Below are 23,955 nucleotides of genomic sequence, written 5' to 3' on the forward strand. Positions count from 1 at the left end.
AAATGCTAGGCTGAGTCAAATAGAGTAAATATCTTGGCTTCTTCATTTGAAGCTGTTAGACTTGCTAGATCAGTAGTTTTAAAAATTGTTCCAGTGTCCTAAGATCCTTCAGAGGTAACCCAACTATCAAAGGGATATGAGAAAGAAAAGGCCAAGCCTAGGAGGAGCATTAGACTTTCCATTGGCCTCTCCCTGCATCAACCAGACTGTTCTTACTTTTGTCTATTGTATGCACTGTAATTTTACATACTATTTTGGCTTGGGCCAGGGAGAGAGGTAACCCTGTGGAAAGAAGTTTGAAAACGATTGATAAGAAGATGTTTAAAATCTGTGGTTTTTATGACTAGCTAACCTCTAACATCCCTCTAATCAAGATTTATGAGTCTTTGATTCTAAGTTTCTCTTAATGCTTTTCTGGAAAATACTTATCTCTAAGTTAGGCTCTTTTGCGTAGACCAGAATCAAATAGTTTCCCCATTTTCATAGCTTAAGTACATAGTGCCAAATTTTAAAAAATAGAAATTTCATATATTAAATAATCTTTGTAGGCTTTGTTTATTGAACATATACAGATAGGCATTTAGCCACGTACCTTGCTGAGACTCCCTTTGCATCCAAGGCATAAATATTTGTCAGTATTTACAGTTTGGATGTTTTAGATCTCAGTATTTTTGAGATTCCATTCTTACCTAGAGATTAGCAGCCTAGTTCATATTTTGAATCTGATATTTTTAATTGTAATACTTTAAATCTCAACTGATACTGCTAAAAACAGAATAAACAGAGCGTGTTTATCAGTGCCCAGCATGTAGTAAATTCTCAATAAATGTTTACTGACTAAAAGTGCATCTCATATTTAATAGCCTGCACTTTACAAAGAGCTTTTATATAGTTTATTTCATGTTATCTCCAATAACACTGATGATAGTATACCATAGTCCATTAATGAAAAATTTGAGAACCATTGCAGTAAGGAAGTGGCAAGTTTGAAATAGAGATTACTGTGAGCTTTTTAAAAGACACATATAGCTTGCTTTGTCTTTGACCTGATTATACCCCTCTCGTCATTTACTGAGCAAATATTTATCAAGCACTGAATTGTGTACTATGTTCTGGGGATAAAACAGTTGTATGAGTTGTATGCATCCTTCATTTTCCCTCAGGTTCCAACCTTTAGCCAAGGGGTATCACAGCAAGTTTAGGAATATATGTAAGCCTTGGGGCACTTGGGTGGCTCAGTGGGTTAAGCCTCTGCCTTCAGCTCAGGTCATGATCCCAGGGTCCTGGGATCAAGCCCCACATTGGGCTCTCTGCTAAGCAGGGAGCCTGCTTTCCCCCAACCCCCGCCTGCCTCTCTGCCTAGATGTGATCTCTGTCTGTCAAGTAAATAAAGAAAAGAAATATATGTTAGCCTTAAAATGAAAAATATTAAGCTTTACTCTAGCAAATGGCTTCTTATTTAATAAAACTGCTATAATACTATTGTCCTATTGTGATTACATAACTTGTATTTTAGAATTCGATTCCTAAAGTTCATATAAAACTAATCAGCACTTTTCTTAAATAGCAAAGCACCGATGTTCATATGGTTAGTGATAGTGATGGAGATGACTTTGAAGATGCTTCTGAATTTGGGGTGGATGATGGAGAAGTATTCGGCATGGCATCATCTGCCCTGAGAAAATCTCCAATGAGTGAGTATTAATAGCTCTTTGGGGCCAGCACTATAATTCTACTTCCTCCTGCAGAAACTTATAAAGAACAATGAACTTAAAAATCTCTTACTAACTTTCCAGGTTTGGAGAGAGAACATACAGCAAGCAGGCACAATATTCATTAGAATAGAATCAGAGCCTCTTGAGTTTTGATTTTACTAAGCTTAGCAATTCCCAGAGCTTTAGTAAAATTCATTAAACATGCAAGGGAATGTATAACTTATGTTTCACATATATATTAGTTATGAGTCTTTGTCTTTACTTTAAACCTAGAGGTTGATAAACAAATAGCTGTATTTTCTCTGACTGTGCTTGTTTCCCCCGCATCTTAGTAGAGGTACCAGTTTTAAGAATAGTTATATTATTTTTCCATTCACTGGTACCACCTTTGGAAGGAAAAAAAAGTAAACTAAATGTGCCATCTCCTTCTGTTTAACTTTACAAGGTATATACTGTAGAATCACAGGAAGTACTATATGCAAAATTACTCTTAAAATAAATCCTTAAATGACTCATTTACTCAGTGAAGTTAGGAAACTCCATTGGGCAGAAATAGATGTGATATTTACTTAAAATTAACCATCTTCCTTATAAATGAGATTTTTAAAATAACTTGAGATCATTTTATATAATTTATTCACAAGATGTCATTTTAAGAAAACACTGAAATCCTAATTGATGACTGGCACATACTTGAAATGCTAGCAGGATTGTGTCATTTGGCTTTCCAAAATTTATGAGCTTGAAATTTTTTCAAGGTTCTTTTTTAAGGTTTGATGAAATCTTCTAATGTATGTCAATTTAAAATGTCTCCTCAAATATATCACAGAAGCTAAAATTTAATTTTATTTCCTCTTTATTGATTAAATATATTTCTTATATGTGGGATTAGATGTTATGTGGTTTGTTTTTTGTGTCTATTTGTTTTGTTTTTTTTGTTTTTGTTTTTTCTTTTGTTTGTTTTTTAGTGCCAGAAAACGCAGAAAATGAAGGAGATGCCTTATTACAATTTACAGCAGAGTTTTCTTCAAGGTAGGGTTAGGACATTAACTATATAAAATTGATGTTCTTTTAATGCCACTGTGATTTTTCTGGAGCAATTTTAGTCATAGATTGTCTTTAATTTCTCTATACAGTATTCAAAAGATACATTTATCAGTTTATATAGTCTTATAGTTTAACACATCCTATTCAATGTCAGATAACTAGTAAGCTATTTATGCCACTTTATCATCTTATCTCTGTTTCTTTATGGAAGCAAAATAAATGGGTCACTAATTAATATATTGACTATATTCGCAAAAAGTCTGTAGGTTATAGGATACTAATTTTTGGCATATCCTAGAAAAACAAAATATCCTTTAAAATAATATAAAATTTAAAAATAATTAAAAATTTTTAATATAAGCGCCTTTTTTCTTTTAATTTTTGTTTTGAAACTGTCAACATTTCTTCTTTTAAGAGTCTAATATAAAATGTTTTATATGCATTTGAGATTCTTACAAGGTATTTAAGTAAAAAGGATTTAAATATTTAGCCCTAAATTTTTGTGTAAATGATATTTCTCTTTAGTTCTGTTTTCTAATGTAATACAATTTGGAAACTTTGCAAGTTCAATTTTTTTTCCCTCTCTGTTGGACTTCCAGAATAAATGGAAAATTAAGGTTACTCTAAGGAAAATCTTATGAAAGTGGATAACCAGGAATTGCTGCTTATAAATGGCATGTTTTTGTAGCACTTATTGAATCCATTTGCTAGATGTACTTAAAATTCCTGTATTCTAATATTTTCACTATAGGCCAAGAAGAATCTAAGAACTAATGAAGTGCATTACCAAGCCTTTAAAGAAATGTTTTAATGTTTGGTCTATAGTTAAAAGACATTAGTCCCAACATTTATTTTAAAATGGTGATTAGACTTATGAAACTTTGAAGTAAATTTGAAATGTTTTTAAATTAATAGATATAATTTTTCCTATAGATATGGTGACTGCCATCCTGTATTTTTTATTGGCTCATTAGAAGCTGCTTTTCAAGAGGCCTTCTATGTGAAAGCCCGAGATGTAAGTGCAATCTTACCTTTTGTAATTAAAAAGTACATCGCATAGGTTTACCACCAGGCCTCAGGCAATGCTTAATGTTTTCTGTTTTTTTCAGATTGAAGACTTGATTTTGTTTGTGGTTCATCTACCAGCTTAATCATCACCAAGATTCCCATTTCAGAGGGGCAGTAGTGTAATAGGGTATTTCTGGCTCTTTGTAGATGGCCTTGTCAAGCTCTGAAACAGGAGTGTTTTTGTAGGGGAAAAAAAGGTAGACATGGGACCAGGCTATATGTATATGTTCTTTTCAGTTAATGTGATTGACAGTTTCTTGCTAAAGGACTTGTCTTTCAGTCTTTTCCCAATATGATTCCATCTAATAGTATATACCTATAATATAATATTTTTATCTCAAAAGCCACTTTAAACAACAAAAATATAGAAATGGGCATTGTGATCTTAAAGTCAGGTACATTGGCATTTATAACAAGAATTCAGAAGATACATTTCCAGCAAGAAGTTTCTATGCAATTACTCTTTATATGTTGACCCAGCAGTGGAGAGCTCAGTAATCTGTTTCCTACCTATCTGCACAACTTTAGCTCTCCTGTTCCCCTGCTTTACACTTAAATCTAGCAATGATGTACCGTTTTTGTTTCTCCATAATCTTACTCTTTGTTCATGCTTCTCCACTGAAAGGAATGCCTTTATTCTGCCCTTTACCTGGTTAACTTCTGCTCTCTGACACTTAATTGTCCCTAACTCTTCAACTATCATACAATTGGACCCACCTTTAGTCCTTTGTAATGATACCCTCTGCTCATCTTATTACATTTAACACGTTGCTTATCATTATCTATTCTCTGTATATATGTCTTCTCAAGAGATTTGATTTTTCTCTTTGGCAGTGACTGTACCTTACATCCCTAGTAAATATTCTATATATTTAATGAATGAAGAAAATAAAAGAGTGGGAAGGAAGAAATAGTATGTAGATGAAGTAGAGGGAATTTTGAGAATAGAGTACAAGGAAGACTCTGAAATTTCTAGTTTCTAGTTTATCTTAAACCCTCACCTAAAGAAAATTTCATTTTAAGCAAATTTTAAAAACTGACAGTAATTATTAATCAAACTTAGAGCAATCAATGATGATATAATGAAGTAGAATAAGAAACACAAACTGTTCTTTACCCTAAGAATAGTGGAATAGCCCATTATAAATGCTGTGTTAGTCTATGTTTTAACTATAAAATTTTTATTAAATGGATGTCATTTTTGAAGAAATAAATATTTATAATAATACATATTTATAGTTTACATAAATACAGGTTTATGGAAAATATTGAAAAGCAAAAAAAATATTCTAACACAGATTAACAGTTAGCTTTATGATACAGTTTTTTCCATATTTTTAAATACATTTTGATGAAAACTTTTGTGTATATTTAGTATTATCAGGTTGTGTTGTAATCTTGTTAAAACAGTTTATTTTCACCTTTTAATATTATATGATCATTTGCTTAATTATATTTTACAATATTTTAACTTTTTATTAAAATAATTTTTAATATTGAAGAAGTAAAAAGAATAGCACAATAAACACCCAAATCCCCTATCCCTAAATTTAATAACTAATAAATTTTGCCATGTTTGCTTCTTTCATATGCAAGCATCCCACAGTTTTAATGGAGATAGAAGCCTTAATAACTTCAAAAGTTTAACTGCCACACATTTATAAAAGAGCAGCATTTGGGGGCTCCTGGGTGGCTCAGCGGGTTAAAGCCTCTGCCTTCGGCTCAGGTCATGGTCCCAGGGTCCTGGGATTGAGCCCCGCATCGGGCTCTCTGCTCAGTAGGGAGCCTGCTTCCTCCTCTCTCTCTGCCTGCCTCTCTTCCTACTTGTGATCTCTCTCTCTCTCTCTGTCAAATAAATAAATAAAATCTTTTAAAAAAAAAAAAAGCAGCATTTGAAACATAATTATTTACATTTTTTATACTTATTTAGATTTGTGATTTTGATGAATGAATTTTTAATGATTTTTTTTTCATTTCCTCTCTGATTGAAAATGGTAAACATTAACTGGAACAGAAAATAAATGTAAAATTTATTATTTAAAATATGCAAAAACAAATAAAAAAATTAAAGTTTCACATGATTTTGTAAAATTTTGCAGCAGTTAAATTTTTGAAATGATTAAAACTTAAACTGCTTGAAAGTATTTATACCTTTTTATATTCAGTATTTTTTGTTAAATTACATATCTTACACCTAAAAACATCTATGTATTTTCCAAAAAATAATGATACTCTCTTACATAGTCACCATACCATTATCGCATGTAACAAAATTAGCAGTAATGCCCTTATATCATCTAATATCCAGTGCATATTCATACTTTACCAGCTATCTCCAAAATGTCTTTTTAACTATTTTTTTGAAACCACCGTCTACTCAAGAATCACAAATATTTGGTTGTTAGATTTTTTTTTTAATATTTTTATTTATTTTAGAGAGATGGTGTGAGAGAGCGTTTTGGTGGGGAGAGGCAGAAGGAGAGAGAGAAACTCAAGTTAGACTCCCCTTTGAGTAGGGAGCCTGTCATGGGGCTCGATCTCGTGACCCTGAGATCATGACCTGAGCCAAAATCAAGAGTCGGACGCTTAACTGACTTAGCGACCCAGGCACCCTATGGTTGTTAGGTTTCTTAAATCCCTTTTAAACAAGCATCCTCTCCTCCCTGCCTCTCTTTTTCCCCCCATAACATTTGCTTTGTGAAGAATCATGCTTTGTTATATTTAGGTCAAAATTTTTTTCGCAAGAATGCTTTTAAATAATACTGAATACTTCATTAAAACAGAACTGTAATGGTTATAGAGTCTCACTGTATGGCCATGTTATTATATTTAAACAATCACTTATTAGACATAAATAAGGTTGAAAGTAGTTAAAGTAATCAGAAAATGTTAGGGCCTTTGTGAACTATAACTCCGAAAATAGGCAGAGATGTCTTTTAAATCCCACTTAAAAAGCTACCCTAAGAAATACTATGTACACTTTAAACATTGTAACTTTAAATGAAGACACTTGTTTAAATATATGGTATATAATAGACAAAAGAACTTTTGCTAAGTGTCTTATATAATAAACTGGCATTTGATGTTCCCCAGAGGAGAATAAACTCTTGCTTATTAACTTCTGGATATTTCTAATGAAACAGTTGATTGTTTGCTGTTGACTAAGGTCTTGGTATTTTAACAAATGAAAGTCACTGGTTCGTGTGATTAAATGTTTTGCTTCATATTAGATTCATACCAAAATCCTTTGACCTCTTTGGATTCCTAAATTGTCTTTCTCTTTTTCCCCTGTCCAAGACTTTTTTCTTTCCTCATTTCTCTTTTCCAAGTCAAAGAACAACAGTTTATGCATCGCTTAAGACATTACTGTAAACTTGAGTAAAACTGATCCACACGATGGATAAATTTTTCAGATGTAACTTTAAATCTATGCAGATATGTTTATTATGATCATCAGCCAAGTTAAATACATACATATATATATATCTCTCCTTTTAATTAAAGAGTACTGTGTATGCATAGAAATAGTAATGCTACTACAGATTTATATGGTTCTGTATGGTTTATAGGCATCTTTTCTATATGTATCTTATTCGAACCCAACAACAAACCAGTGAGATAGGGACATATAATATCAATATTCCCATTGTATAGATGAGGAAGCTCAGAAACGCAACAGAATTTAACCAAAGCACATCACTAGTAAGTACCAGAGGCCAAATAAGAGCTCAGGGTTCTAACACAGGTAAGTATGATTTACACTATATCACTGTATTTCACTTTTCAATGGTAACTACTATACTGCAGGATTCAGTTATCAAATATCATTTCTCCTTTTCAGATTTCACATTTGAGAATTAAATCTTTTTAAATATTATTTTTTTAAACTTATGAATGAATCATTTTTAAGAAAAGTTTTCCAATGTTCACATATTTTAAAAGCAAGTGTGACTGATACTGTGGCATTCTGACAAAATTTCTTTTATCTTAAATATCACATGTTTAATTTAAACTGTGGGAGGCACATTAATTTTACCAGGGCAACCGATGAGCCTCAAGCACCAGCATTCTTCACTTGAAGTGAGAAATTGAGTTCCAAGAGTAAATAAAAACAAGATTGAAGGTTTAAATCCTCTGCTAGGCTTTTTGAACTTATATACTCATTAAATGTTTATTGGAGTGGTGGGATTACAAAGGATTTAGGGAGCTTCATCAACTGGTATATAGTTAATCACTAAGTAAAACACTACATTTGATAAAGTGTTTCTCACGATGCCACATTCAATCCATCTTAATGAAAACTGCTTCAAACTGATTTCATTTGAGAGCACTTGGTGATGAGAGTGCCCCTGGTTCTTTCTGCCTTTTTCATGAGGAATTTAAAACACCGTCCAAAGCAGAGCTCCAACTTCAGTAAAACAGGTATTCTAAGGTCTTACATTTAAGTATATTATGACAGAATTTTGACTTCTGGCAACAGGTCCATCAGTTTTATGACCTCCTCTCATGCCCTTCACTGTTAGAGGTGTTCACTCAGTTGAAGGCCATATTTATCACATACTTGCTAAGGACCTGGAATATAGAGCTTTCCTGCTCTTGAGATGCTCATTGTCTAATGGAGAAGATAATATCAACAGATTTTTGTAGTATATTATGCTATAGAAGCAAAGAGGAGAGGTGCTTCATCTACCTCAGAAAGATTAGGGAGATTTCTTGAGGAGATACATCTGACCTGAATCTTATGAATCATACTTAGCCAAATCACAGAATACTAAACAGAAAAAAAGGTCAAAAGCAAAGGGAAGAAGATTAAAAAGAGAACTACAACCAAAAAATTAAGACCAAGAGTAAAAAATGCAAGATAGGGAGTTGGATTGCAAGGCATGAGGCAGGGAAGATGAGTAGGGGCCAAGGCATTGGGAAGGGACTCGCATTCCCTGTCATTTAAGAGATAGTTATTGAACAAAGCTTATATTTTATCTTTTGGTAAGTGAGAGCCAGTGGTTAGTCACTGTAATTTAAGTTGCAGAAGTGTTACCAGTGGCCATACCATGATTCCCTAGGAGTTTCTTAAAGCAGATTCTTTTTCTCCCTATAACCTCTCTACCTCTCATTCCTGCTACTTCTGAATTTTGTACAAAACAGAAAGTGCCCTATAGAATGATTAGACATTTGTAGTAACTAAAAATCAACAGCAGTAAAAATCTCAGTGCCAGAGTTTATCTCCCATATGAAGGATTATTCCTTTCCTAGTTCTGTTCCTCCCCTTGGGAGACTGGCCTGTTTATCCTGATTTCAGATCCAGTGATGTTTCCAAATATTACACATAAATTAAGGAAACTAGTGCTCAGTTCTTAATTTCCTTCTTAGTAACTCTGTGGCCCCAAACAAGTAATCAGCCTGTTTCTAATCTTAGGACAAAAAAAAGGGAGGGTGGGGGGAGATAATGATATGGTTGTTTTGAGGATTAAATAGGATGCTATCCATATATGCACCCAGCACTATGGCTAAGGTGCTATGAAGCAGTTTAGACTATTTGAGAATGTTTGTAAAAAACAAAACTGATTTATTCATGCAATTCATGAACTAATTCTGAGAATAATTCCAGAAAGGAATTTTGAGAACCCCTATGAGTATTTACAGCACTAAAATAAGTAGTTTACTTTAACAGTATTTGTGATCAAGTTTTATTACATTTACTTTTAAAAATCAGCCCATTTTAAAGTAGTGCTGTTTCTACTATATCATGTTAAAAAGATACCTAAATACCAACACTGATCAATATTTTAAAAAAAAAAAAAAGTTCTACACAAATCTGTAGCCATAGCTGTAGTTGGTGAGTTTCTAGCTCTCCATTAGCCCGGAAAAAAGAGGGAAATTTATTTGTCCTTTAAAGAATATGCCCAGTTTGTTCATCTTGTCTTTGTTTTCTTTTCAATTTAAATTCCTTAAAGGCAGACAATGTCCTTACAGTAATTTTATATGACAGCTACGATAGCAGCCTACACATGTGTGAGGTGAGAATTATGATGCTAATATAGTTTGTTAAGTATGTTTATTCTACAAATAAAATATTTGTTGTTTAAAAAAAAGGACGAAAAGAATACAGGTGCATTTAAAGTAGAAAACAAGTTACCACATAATATGAAGCCTAATATGATAAATAATCATTATTAAATGTTATTTTTACTTTTAAACATGATTTTTTAAAAATCTCCAAATATGTGTGTCAGTAAAAAAGTTGATATGTTTTACATAATGAAACCATATCAAATATGCTGTTCTATAATTATTTCCACTAAATAGTATATTGTTAGCTCTATATTTAGAATTTGCCCTAATTGTCCTGCTATCCTACTACTCTACTATCCTACCTAATTAAAATTGTAAAAATCTTTAGTTTTAATTTTATTTAAATTATTTTTAGTTAAAAATTTAGTAAATTAGTTTTAAGGAATGCTGCTTTATAAAACATTCTTTTCAATTTACTGCTTCTCACCATCTTTTTAAAAACAATTTAATCATATTTGAAAAGCACTGTAGGTAAAATTTATTAAGATATCGGAAGCAAGGCTGATTTCTATTTATGGGCTTTATCCGTATTTGTATCATTACTCCCAAAGGGCCCTTCCTGGCCCTAGAAAGTATTTGTTATTCATATTACTTATTTTAAAAGGATTAAAAGCTAAGTTTGATCTCTATAGTATTTCAGTTGTAAATTCAAGAAATCTGTTTCATATCTAATCTTAAACATTAAAATAAAAGGTATGGTAGAAAGCATACTAATCAAAATTCTTATATTTGGGTTCTGGTTTTTCATTTACTAGCTAAGTCCTATTAACCAGATTAACCTTCTCCTCTGATCATCAATTTCTGCATTTAAAAATTTGTATTGTAGGGGCACCTGGGTGGCTCAGTGGGTTAAAGCTTCTGCCTTCAGCTCGGGTCATGATCCCAGGTCCTGGGATCGAGCCCCGCATGGGGCTCTCTGCTCAGCAGGGAGCCTGCTTCCTCCTCCTCTCTCTCTGCCTGCTTCTCCGCCTACTTGTGATCTTGTCTGTCAAATAAATAAATAAAATCTTAAAAAAAAATTTGAATTGTAATACTTCACAAGACTCTAACAGAAAATTAACGTAATTGAAATATCTTTGAAATGTGTGTGAAACATCTTTAAGATTGTTTACTTATAAGTAGATGGACATTGAATATATCAGGCAATTTTGGTTTGGAAACTAGACCCTGATACTGACTGAGCTATATAAGCTTTCATTTTACTTTCTCTAAAATGGGGCTAAAAATACCTTGACAATTAACTCACCTTGGAAAATGAGCCCTTACATTAACAAATTATTCAGACATACATGTTAGAGAACATGAATAGGCCTGTTTAGTTGGTATATATGGTACTTGTAAGGGAACAGTAGAGGATAGGGCTAAAATAAAGAAGTAGACTGGGTTTACTTTCATTATGGAAAATCCCTGAAGACCAGCTAAAGACTTTTGTTGTTGTTAGTGGTTAGCTTTGGAAAGTTTTTGAAGAGGGTGACACTGTCAGAGCTGTACCATAGACATAAGCAATGTAGTAGTAGTTTGTAAGATGGATTGGAGAGATGGGGCACCTGGGTGGCTCAGTGGGTTAGGCCTCTGCCTTCGGCTCAGGTCATGATCCCAGGGTCCTGGGATCGAGCCCCGCATCGGGCTCTCTGCTCAGCGGGGAGCCTGCTTTCTCCTCTCTCTGCCTGCTTCTCTGCCTACTTATAGTCTCTGTCAAATAAACAAATAAATAAATCTTAAAAAAAATATTAAAAAAAAAAAGATGGATTGGAGAGGAGAAATTGGTGGTAGTTAGACTGAGCAACTCTATACATTTGTATATGTGTAGTTGTGGAATGTCAGGTATTGGTTAGAAAATTATGGTACAGTAATAGCACAGTGTAGTTCACAGTCTTTTGGTTCCTAAATTTCACAGCCTATTAGCTTTTGTGCACTTTTTTATACCTCTGTATCTTCCAGGATCCTGATTCTCCCACACCCTCCTCAAAATGCCTAACAAAACTGCTTCTGATACACACCTAGGCTAATGTGTTCTGGCCTTTCTTTCCTTTGTGGGACATTTCAATAGAATCTGTTGATTTTATATTTGCCTTGTCATTTACAGTCTCTTATAAGGAATGGATATTAAGAAAAATCAAAGTATTTCTGATGTTAAGTAGTGCATAGTATCTTTATTAAATATATTGGAAACTTAAATTTCCCTAGTGTGTACAATTACGAAGAACTCCATAAATCAGTTAGAAGACAGCAACCCATTATGGGTAAGCAAGATAAGCAGGTACTTCACAGAAAATATGAAAGATGTTCATATTTTCTGTAATATAAAAAATACAGATTAAAATACACTAGTATATATTTTCACATATCATGATAACCAATTTTTTTCTGCACATATACCTAAGCATATGAGAAATAAGATAAATACAAGAATATTTATAATAACATTGCTTATAATAGCAAAAAATTGGAAATATTTTAAATGTCATTCACACTATGGAATACTATGTGACCATTAAAAAGAATGAAGCCACTTCATGTATATTGATGTAGAAGGATGTTCAGGACACTTTGCAAAGTAAAAAAAGTGAGATACATAACAGTGTGTATAGTACATCTCATTTTGTGTTGTAAAAATTATGTGTGTATATAGATTATAAAAAATACAGGGGGGGCGCCTGGGTGGCTCAGTGGGTTAAACCTCTGCCTTCGGCTCAGGTCATGATCCCAGAGTCCTGGGATCGAGCCCCACATCGGGCTCTCTGCTCAGCGGGGAGCCTGCTTCCCTCTCTTTCTGCCTGCCTCTCTGCCTACTTGTGATCTCTGTCTGTCAAATGAATAAAATAAAAAAAAATTTTAAAAAAAAATTTTTAAAAAAAAATAAAAAAAAAAAATACAGGGGTGCCTGGTTGGCTTAGTGGGTTAAAGCCTCTGCCTTCAGCTCAGGTCATGATCCCAGGGTCCTGGGATCAAGCCCCACATCAGGCTCCCCGCTCATCAGTGAGCCTGCTTCCCCCTCTCTCTCTGTCTGCCTCTCTGCCTACTTGTGATCTCTCTCTGTCAAATAAATAAATAAAATCTTAAAAAAAAAAACACACACATTGACCAACCACCTGCTATGACGTCAGCCATCCTGGGTCTCAAATATATGGAATATGGCACACATGGCATTTCAGATAGATGTACACTTCACTATTGCACTATTACAAATCCCAGTAGGCTCTCCTGTATGGGTTAAATGAACTGGACCACATGCTAACAGTGAAGGCTCTCCCTGATCTTTGCATGAAGGCTAGACTAGCAACCTCCATATCTTCTTTTGCCTTCATGCCTACTTGGCCTTTCGAAAACAGTGTCCCCCTCCTCTCTTCTCACTAACCAGATGTATAAGATGGAGCTTTCTGAATAGCCTGTTAGGTCATTTGCATTAGGCCTAGTGTTAATTACGGTCTCTTAAAGTTTAATTCAGGGCCCATTGGAGAATGTGAGAGTCTTTCTGATGGGCCATGAACTAGTCCATAAATGCATATCTTTTCTTTAGATCTTCTGGGTTAATAGTACAGTTCCATGGACTGTCATTTTTATGTATAACTAAGGATTTCTTATAGTTAGTCTATTGTAAGAATTACGATTGGGTTTGGTTGCTTGTAACAGAAAAAAAAAATTAATAGTGGCTCAAACAAAATAGAAGTTAATTTCTCTATTCCCTTCAAGAAGTCCAGAGGTAGCCTGTCCAGGTTGGTATATAGGATTGTATATCACAGAGTCAGAAGCTCAGGTTTCTCCTATCATGTTGCTCCACTGTGTGGTATACAGTTCAGGTTAATTCATGATTTGAGATGACTACAGGAGATTGAACCAGCACTTCTGCTTACATTAGCCAGAACTTGGTTATTGGTTACATAGTCACATTTGTTTAAATGGAGGCTGAGAAATGTATTTTTTATTTCAGTCAACCATTAATCCCACATTAAAAAAATACATAAGAGATTTACTCACTGAGGAAGATGTGGAAAATATTTAGGGACTACAGTCTCCACCATTCCTATTAAATGAGTACTTAAGAGTTACTACAATTCTGTATGCTTAAACTTAGCTTATTTTTATAATTCACAGTGTTCTACTTTGGAATCTGCCACACTTGACAGTACTTGAAGTAAACAGTTATTGAACATGTAAACCCACATATCATTAGAATTCCTGTGATTTTTCAGCAAGAACGCATTATTATCTATATATTTTAAATTAAAAATTACTGTTACTATGTCTCCAGTTCTTTATTGCTATGATTCCCCCACCCCTGGAGTATGGACATGATGAGATAGGTAGGCTGTGGGTCCTTTTTCTCTTCTTCAGTGGCCTGAAAGTGGGAGAAGGAAGTGTTAATGTACCTCCCATTCATCCACATTCGTGTTGTTCTGCCTGTTTAGCAGACCACTGGCTAACCAAGGATAGTGTTATTCCTCTCAGAAGAGAAGATAAAAAAAATCCTCCCTGCACTTTTATGAGGCTGCTCTTCCAGTCCTTGGCACTGTTTCTAGGTGTTCGTCTAGAAAACCAATGGGATGAAATCTTTGATCCGGCCCAAAACTGCCTACTTCTTGCCTCCATAATCCCACTCCCAGCCTCCCTAAAGAGCTTGCCTGCCTCTCTCCACTTGAACTTCTATTTCCTTATTTGTAAAAACTTTAGTCATATGTTGGTTTTCCTCAAAAATGTTTTATGACCTGAGTATTACAATCTGAACAATGAAAAATGATAAAGCTCTGTATCCAGTGAACATCTTCCATCTTATTTTATGAAAAGAGTTTGGTTTTACTTTAGGCTTTTTTTCTTTGTGTAACCTGTGACTTTCATATAAGAATTCAACTTACTTGAGGCTCAAATACATTTGTGTCATTAAGATTTCAGAGTTCTATCCCAAAATCTCCTTCAGGAAGTGAGAGGAAAAAGACACCATCTTGGCATCACCTCACCTTCAATATCTGGCTGTTTCCTTTTGGAACGTCTCCAGTTGGTTGCTGCCTGTTGGTCCCTGAACTCAGCTTTGGGAGCCAAAAATGCAGTGTCAATGATTCTTTCTACAAATCAGTCTACATTGATTCTTCACTCTTTAAAAAGTTACTAGCTTTGAGTTCTTTGAACATATCAGGCTACTGACATTACTGGGCCTTACCAAACTTTTGTCTGCTTTTTCTTTTTTTCATTCTTCTTTTCCTATCACCTAAATTTAAAATTTAGCTCCAATCAGGGATAAGTCCATTACTATATCCTGCTTTTAAAATTTAGCTCGAGTTTTCCCTTCATAAAGCAGCAGCATTTCAGTTGGCTAAGCATCTCCCTTCAGCTCAGGTCATGATCCCAGGGTCCTGGGGTTAGGTCCTGCATTGGGCTCCTTGCTCAGTAGGGAGTCTGTTCTCCCTCTCCCTCTGCCACTCCCCCACTGTTCATGCTCTCTCTCTCTCTCATTCTCTCAAATAAACAAAACCTTTTTCTTTTTTTTTTTTTTTAAAGCAGCCAAGCAGTGTTCATGCTTAGACCCTAGGACCATCTCTGTTATAGCACTCATGTTACCACTCCATCTAGACAGTGTGGTACTTCTGACCTCCAAAGCTATATGGCACCAAAAGCACAAAAAAGTGAAGTAGCTTTCCTAAGGTCACATAACTAGGAGGTGGCAAAGCAGGAATTTGAACCAGACCATGTGGCTTCATGGTGCCCTGCCTCTAATCTCACCTTGTAGTTATGTTGAGTCATAGTTGGATGCTGGGCTGGGCCTATGAACATTCATATATAGGAATAGAATTATAGAAGTGGGCAGTGTACTGGAATGATCTGCTTGGAGCCTGGATTTAAAACAATAAATAAGAGAGCTGTAAAGGGACAGTTTGAGGTGGTTGGAAAAATTTGAATATGGACTTTACATTAGATGATACTGTAACAATATTAAATGTCTAAGGTGTGATAAAAATATTAACAGTTATGTGAGGGAATGTCTTTGTTAGGTGACAGACACTGAAGTATTTAAGCTGGAAATGTCAAGATGTATGCAATGTTAAATGTTTCAGGGAAGGAGGCATACAATGAATTTAGAACAAACATGGCAAATGTTAATAACTGATAAATCTAGGGGCGCCTGGGTGGCTCAGTGGGTTAAAGCCTCTGCCTTTGGCTCGGGTCATGGTCCCAGGGTCCTAGGATCGAGCCCCGCTTCGGGCTCTCTGCTCAGTGGGGAGCCTGCTTCCCCCTCTCTCTCTGCCTGCCTCTCTGCCTAATTGTGATCTCTTTCTGTCAACTAAATGAATAAAATCTTTAAAAAAAAAAAAAGATAAATCTAGGGTGAAAGATAAGTGAGTGTTTATTGTTGAATCAGTGTATCTGGTCTTTGTATCAAAAAACCATTCCAAACTTAAAACCAAAAATAATAATAATAATAATAATAGTGGTATGATTCTGATGATTATGGTGATGATAATCATCATAGCAAAGAAGAAAACAGAGAAATAAAGTCAGGTCCCAATTTACATAAAGGAAATTATTTTATTTTTAATGTATTTAATTCTTACACTGAAAAATATGTGAACTACCATTTATAGAAATTATTTATCCTATCAATCTTAAAATTTTTGAAAACACCGACTATGGATGTTCTGGTACTCAAAAAGAAACTAGAAAACTTCCTTTCAGTCCATCAGCAAATATTTTCTGAGTGTCTGCTCTGTGCCTGGCTTATTTTGAGACATAGCCAGCTCATTTCTTCCAGCTCTAATGTTCTATGGTTCTGTAATGCTAAGCGTCTAAATACAATAGCTACTGCAGCTCAAGGCCAAATCACATTGGTTGCTGTCAGCTTGGCATTTCCTAAGCATCAACTTAGTACCTTAGCTCTTGGATTTGAATGTGAAGATTAGTGAGGCCCTGAAGGCAGGGACACAATTTAGCATCCCAAACATTATTGCTAGAAGAGAAATGAAGGAGCTTCATAATCTTTAATAAATTTCCAGGGCTATCATTTCTCTTGAAATCGCTTTCAAATCCCTTATTTTGCATGGATAGTTCTGGACTATTCATCCTAACAACTACATTTCATTCAGCACTTGCTGTGGGCCAGGTGTTGTAAAAGAAGTACTTTTACCTGCTTTATCTACAGTTCTTGGAGCAAACACCCATCTTGTCCCATGGTCACACAGCTTGTAAGTGCAAAACTGGATTTAGCACAGAGCTTTTTTAACCTTTACACTATGTTACCAAAACCTAGATCACAAAGAGGGAGTCTGAGAAGAGTGTAGCTTGCCTTTGTTTACTGGACTTATACCCTCTCTGTCAAATTAGAAAGACAGATAGACATGTTTTCCTTAAGTGTACCATTCTTACCACTTATTGGATAGTACTGCAGTTAAAATTTTGCTTCCCCATACACCAGCACTCCCCCCAACTCTTTGAGGACAAGGAAACTTTGTTTTATTCATCTTTATGTTCTCAATGCCTAACTCATCGGCACTCCATAAATGTTACAGAACTAAATTATTAATGGGCCAAAGGGAAAAATGGTTACAGAAATGGAAAATAAAACATTTTCTCATTTTTTTCTCTGTGTGCTAGGAAATTTCACAAAGGCAGTTTTCTGATATGCTGAACCCGGTTCTCACTGTTCGGGCCTGTGTTTAATTGAGCTCAATAAAATAATCAGAAATCTGAGTCTAGGGCTCATTTAGCTGTGCCAATAATCAGAGATTTATGTAGCCCAAATTTATTAGCATTTGCTTATTATTAGGAGTTTTCTATTTTGCTTGTTATTACTGTCAAAATAGCAGAAGAAAAATTTTTGTTGAAGGCTTATTATGTTAGAGAGAAAAGATCATTTTAAGATTATTCAGTTTCCCTTTTCAAAGCTACTATGGGAGTCCCCCAGCCTGAAGATTCTCTTCTGATTACTCTCTTTATCATCTCCTTTCTCACAGTTTAGAGCTTAAAGTGAGAACTTTTTTTAAAGTGTGTTTTCCTGGCATCTCATGTTTAACAGTGTCAGGGGTTTATGTCCCTGGAACGAAAACTGTTTCTCCAGAGCCTTTTTTCTCTCAGCTTCCAGTGAAAAGAGGGGCGAGGCGAGCCAGTCGCTTACCACAAAGCAATGCCACCACAAAGGAAAGATTAAGGGTTTAGAGAGAGGTCAATGTGGGTTTTTCTCTAACTAAACACTTTCCTAAAGTTTCGTTGTGGAAAAATAATGAAGTCATCTCAGAGTTTTTAAAGAATTTTTATTTCTTTTTCACCGTCTGCATTCGCTTGTCTTCTCAGCATGGATGTTTAATCTTCCTAGGCTTTGTGAATTGGCCCAAATGAATAAGTAGTGAGCTGTCTCTCTAGGAGCTAGAGGCTTATTCTAAGGGCCTAATCACTGAGTAAACACATCTTTGCCCTCCCTCTCACAACTGCGATATAATAGTCGAGATTCTAGCACAGTAACCTGGATATTGCAGGGACCAATGCTTTGAAATGCAGAATGGTTGATCCTCCAAAACAGACAGTGCCTGATCTTCGCCTGCCTCTTTCTTCTTTTTTAAATTAAATATTGCCAAAGAGATGCTGTTTTATTGCTTGATATTGTGCATTAGTGCCCTGGATTTCCAAGTTTAGTTTCAGTCAACACTGTCGGCTGCACTTATAGGGAACTCTGCATGTTGGGTTTCTTAGTAGCCTCTTTCGGCACATGTGTGTTTGGTTTGGAAGAGCATTTAAATTAAATCAGTGAGATAGCAATGTAAATCGCTAATCTCTTTCCCAAAGTCTAAATGTTCCATTGCAGTGTTCTTGAGAGAAATGGGCGTTTTAAAGATTTAGCCATTGCCATTGTTTGGTTAGAAATATGCTGATTTAAAAGTGGACAGCTCTCTTGTTCCCAGTGTCTCATTAAATGTAGTTGCTGAGATACGATCAAGCAGAATTAGAGGTTGACATCCCTCTGTCTATTCAGCTAGAGAGCTCCTAAGAAGAGGAGCTCTGAATTTGTTAGTGCTGCCAGGTTCACGTTCCTTTCCCTAAAGCAGCACATTTCTGGATTCTTTTACTGAAAGTGGTTTGGCATGCTGTTGCCATTTGGTATCTTTTTTGCCAGGGGGTTGATAATCAGCATTCAAGTTTCTTTCATCAAACATGCTGAGACCTTTGCTAACTTTAGGGATGCAAAGAAGACTGAAAGAGACCTAGTCCTCACCTTTGAGAAACTTTGTCTAGAGGGGAAACTGATAAACAGTGACGATACTAATTGGGAAGAGATAGAAGCCCTGGAAAGGAAGCTCTTAATTCTGCCAGAGGGAATCAGGGAAGGTTTCATAGTGGCATTTGCTTTGAGACTTAGAGGATGAATAGGAATTTACCAGATAATTGTCTCTAAAACTATGTATCTGATTGCAAACTTCATAGAAGCCAGCTACTGTTACCTGTAGACATCAACATGGGTGAAGAAACCCTGAGTCTTTCTTGCTCACCATTTTATCACCATTGCTTCCTCCTCGGCCTGACACAGTATTTCAACAAATGCTTGTTGAATGAGTGATTAAATGAATTGACACCTGAAAACAGCTACTGTTGGAGTAATTGAGCTACTTAAACTCAGGAACCCTCTCCTTATTCCCATTACTTGTTGTCTCTGAGGCCCCAGAAGCATACTAATGTATGAGCAGTGGCCAGTCTGGCATCTTCATATTCTGTAAGCGCTCCAAGACTTGACTATAGTATGGTTGATTTTCCTACTACTGCTGCAGTATCAAAGAAAGAATACTAGGCTCGGCATCAGGAATCCAGGTTCCAATCCTAGATGTACTACTTACTTACTAGTTATGCTAGAATTTAGGACAAGTCTGCTTTTTAAACCTCAGTTTCTTTGTATGCTAATAAAGTTAAGAATACTATTTTACAGGCTTTTTCTGGAGATTAAAGTAGATAATGAGTGTGTAACTAACAGTGCCTCCTATTCGTAGTAGATGCTTTTGGGATCTTAATCTACCTATGTACCTCTCTGGCTACTCTCATCTAGTACAGAATTTACCTTTGAAGAAAATATTTTAATGATTCGTTTTTTATTATTATTGTAATTTGGATTATTTATCAGGATAATTCCAAGGATCAGACTTCAATAACTTTTCATCACATGAGCCTTGTACTTTTCTATAAATGTCCTACTTTTTTTGGAATCCCAGACAGTGAGTTTTTCTTTATTATCATCATATCCTTATTTAATATGAAGGGAAAGACCCTAAGCTTCCTTAAAAGTTTTCCTTGCCAGAATTTCACAGATTGGTTTGTATATTGTCTTTATCATAAAATTCTGTTTCCTGTCAACTTACTGTTGTTCTTAAACTCCTCTCTTCTACAAGGTGGCACCAAGAAGTTCGTCAGTAACAATGTAGGCTCTTTAATCATCATTGTCATCATTGTTGTTAAAGCTGACATGTTGCAAATTGTGTTGCTCAATTTCAGTTTTTAGTCCCAGTTATTTTATTGCCTTCCAACTATGATGGAGGACACTTTTAAGAGAGCAAATGCCATTTCTTAGAAGCAAGTTTTATCAAGCAAAGGGGAAGGAATAATTCTCCATATGAGAAATCACAAGGACACTTTCTGAAATATAGACTAGAAAGAATTCATGTGAAGTAAACTATTTTCTACATCCTTCCATTTGCAGTGAGGTGCTACATACTCTTACATAAGGACTTTAATACGAGAACACATTAAGGGCTTTGAAATTACCTGTGGAAGTAAAACACAACTTCATTTCAGACCTTTTCCTTCCAAGTAGAGGAGACTTTCCAGTGTTCAGATTAAAAACAAAAAATACTAAGAGATTTTGGCAACCAGTATTAATCAGCATTTTTTCTGTGTACAAAGTTGAATAGTTCAAAATTAATTTTCCCTTTGTAAAGTATGTTTTAATATGAAGAATTGTAAATCCATTTTATTTAAAGAAAATGCAATTCTGTTGCATAGTCTGCTTGAGATAGGCTTGCACATGTGAACAGGAATCTGTGACAGTGGTCTATAAAACAGAATATAATCACCATAGCCTCTTTAGGGTATAAGGAAGCAAAATTTATTCATATCAGTAAATGTTATAGGAACTCCAAGTATCAGGTACTCTTTTAAAGGAAGTAGCATTTAATTTTTGTCTTTCCTGTTTACATCAACCAATTATACTTTTCCAAAATTCAAGAAATCTTACATTAACGGATATTTTAATTCATCAGTCTTTTTTCCTTTTTCAGAGAAAGCTTCTTGCTATCTACCTCCACCATGATGAAAGTGTATTAACCAACGTGTTCTGCTCACAAATGCTTTGTGCTGAATCTATTGTCTCTTATCTGAGTCAAAATTTTATAACCTGGGCTTGGGATCTGACAAAGGACGCCAACCGTGCAAGGTAATACTGTTGTTCACAAGTTTTAAGTTGGGCTTCTCTTTTTTATAAAAAAGTATTAGTTGTATTTGCTTTCTTATCATCATAAACATTTTCATCCTCAGCATTAAATTCTCAACCATTACATTTAATTATATAAAAGCTATTTCTTGTAACTAACATGCAGTTATTTACAATGGGAAAATATACCTCAATTTGTAAAAGATTTCTAATCCAAGAATAACCCAAAAAAGAAAAACAAAATACACTGTTTTCATCTTTTTGGTACGATACATTTCTATGTACTGTATATTCTAATGTTCTCATCTGTTGTTGAATATTTAGAGAAAGTCTGTTTTTAATAATGATCAGAAAAGGCAAGGCAAGTCTAGCATATAATCTTAGTAGTAAGTTTATTTTTTAATAATTCCAGTCAAGAAGGCAGGACATTCTGGACGAGTCCATGGAGTTGGTAATAGCTTAACTCTAGCATATACTAATTGATGTAATCGCTTTATTGCACACATTCTTTTGTACACATCCATATTCTCAGTAGGAAAAAAAAGTCCTTTTCCTTGCTGTCAGGATAAATTTACTTAATTTGTTAATCATAGTATCTATAAATGATGAATAATTCTTCATATTTTGCCTATTTGAGTTTCCCATCTGAAGTATTTCATCATGTTTAATTACACATGTGGCCATAACATCCAGTGATGTTACTTTGGGTGTGTTAACACAATAATAATCACAGGCTGCTGGTTTATGAACAGGGAGATTAAATTAAATCATTTCAAGGCAAGCCTATTGTAGTTACCTAATTTAAATGATCATAGAACAATTAGAAATCATCTGATTTTTTTTAATTATTTTATAGCTCACTGAATTTTTGCTCATCATTTAGATTTTGTTTTATGTAATCTATACCTGAAAAGAAAGATGATTCTTCCCTTAAATGTGAAGCAAAAGAATGTTGAAGCAATTTCTTCATCTAATACTTCATTTCTTTAAGCAAATGGTTAGGAAATTTCACAGGATGACTTCGTTCTGCATTGGAAATGTTCCCTGTTATACATAAATAAAGAACCTTTAGCACCTGTATTTGTTTAAATTAAATCAGGTTATTATTCACACTCAGTTAAAGGTGATGAAAAGCAGTGCCAAAAACAGATAAAAATGCAGCATCGAAGGTCTTTCATGAGGCAAAATACATAGACTGGAGACTTGACTAAATCTTTCACCATTCACTGGCAGTAAGGAATCTCCTCCTTTCCTTTTATCCACAACTTGATGGAGAAGGAAACACTATTTCTAAACCATCTGTAGTGGCTAAGTTCAGCAGGCTACCTGCTGTTATTTTGTTCTATCCTCCATTTAATTCCTTAGTTCCTTTTATTTTACAATGACAAAAAATTGCAGTGTAGTTTCTTTTGAAAAACAGTGTTTGAGGGTTTTTTTTTTTTTTTATGACTGGCAATCAACAGCCATGTAATTGCTTTGTTATGTTTTACTAAAGAAGTCTGTTAAGTAGCACAACTTTGATACACTAGTAATAAGAGTTTGCAGGTTACAGAGACACCTGTGGTGACCAAAGCGACAGAAGCTGCTTATTAGAAAGAGCCAGTACAGCTGTGTCCTATTAACTCCTTATGACACTTTTTTTTAAAACACAAAATAAAGGCCTTGTTTAAGGCTTTAAAGCTATTTCTCAATGAATTGCAGGACCGACTATAAGGTATGATAGGCTATTTCAATCTACGTTTTAAAAAATATGGTATCTCATTATTATTCTCATTACATTCATGAAAATGAAAGAAAGTGGTATTAAAGACTAAAAATAGAAACATGTAGGAATTTGCTTTAACAAATACTTATAGGAACAAAAAACAGGGCCGGCGGGGAGAAAGAGAATGTTATAATTACTGGAATTTAAGATACTTGGCAATCCTTACTCAAAATCAAATTCTACATATTACAAATTAAAATCTTTTTTAAGTTAAGGTATTACATTTCTCTCCATAAAGCAAAAGAATTATGTAGATACTTTTTATGTACAGCTCCTCATTGGTATTGTTAAGGCAAGTGGAAAAGTACACATCTTACACACACAAGGTAAAAATTCATTGGAATGGCATATTCCTAAGAGAATAAAAGTGGATTTCTTTTTGCTATATTAAACTGTAAGAAAATTTTAATTAATTAGTTTGATTTATTGGCCCAAAAAAGAATCAACTTAGCACCACTTTTCTAACCACCCATCATAGATTCATCTAAATGTAGTTGTCTAATTGCGTTTCTGTCTTTGTGATCTTACTTAGATTTTTTTAGCACCACATTTTATCGAAAGGTGTTTGCCATAAAAATTTATTGCATTATCCATTTGATGCTATTAACAGTGAGTAACAAAACGTCAAACTTACACCTTCAATTCAGTAGAAGATTGTTGCACTAATATTTATTGGTCAGTGAGCTACATTTCAAAATTTGCTGTGCCATCATTTGCATATTACCAGAGTTAAAATATGACAGATTACTATATGAAAATATAGATTTCTAGGCATCACAAACAAGATTGTTGCTATGAGTTTCCTTTTATTTATTTATTTATTTATTAAAGATTTTTATTTATTTATTTATTTGACAGACAGAGATCACAAGTAGGCAGAGAGGCAGGCAGAGAGA

At 34.5% G+C, this 23,955-nt stretch overlaps 1 protein-coding gene across 2 annotated transcripts in view; it reads left to right on the top strand.

Moving 5' to 3' along the window:
* FAF1 (Fas associated factor 1) overlaps positions 1-23,955 on the top strand; it is a 464,195-nt gene that overhangs the window by 321,184 nt on the left and 119,056 nt on the right. For both annotated transcript variants that reach the window (XM_080801413.1, XM_080801414.1), the window contains 4 exons: positions 1,568-1,694; positions 2,684-2,747; positions 3,696-3,777; positions 21,143-21,297. In XM_080801413.1, coding sequence (XP_080657539.1) covers positions 1,568-1,694; positions 2,684-2,747; positions 3,696-3,777; positions 21,143-21,297 — 428 coding nt within the window. The remainder of the gene's footprint in view (positions 1-1,567; positions 1,695-2,683; positions 2,748-3,695; positions 3,778-21,142; positions 21,298-23,955) is intronic.

The sequence above is a fragment of the Martes martes genome, assembly GCF_963455335.1.
Source record: "Martes martes genome assembly, chromosome: 4".
NCBI lineage: Eukaryota > Metazoa > Chordata > Mammalia > Carnivora > Mustelidae > Martes > Martes martes.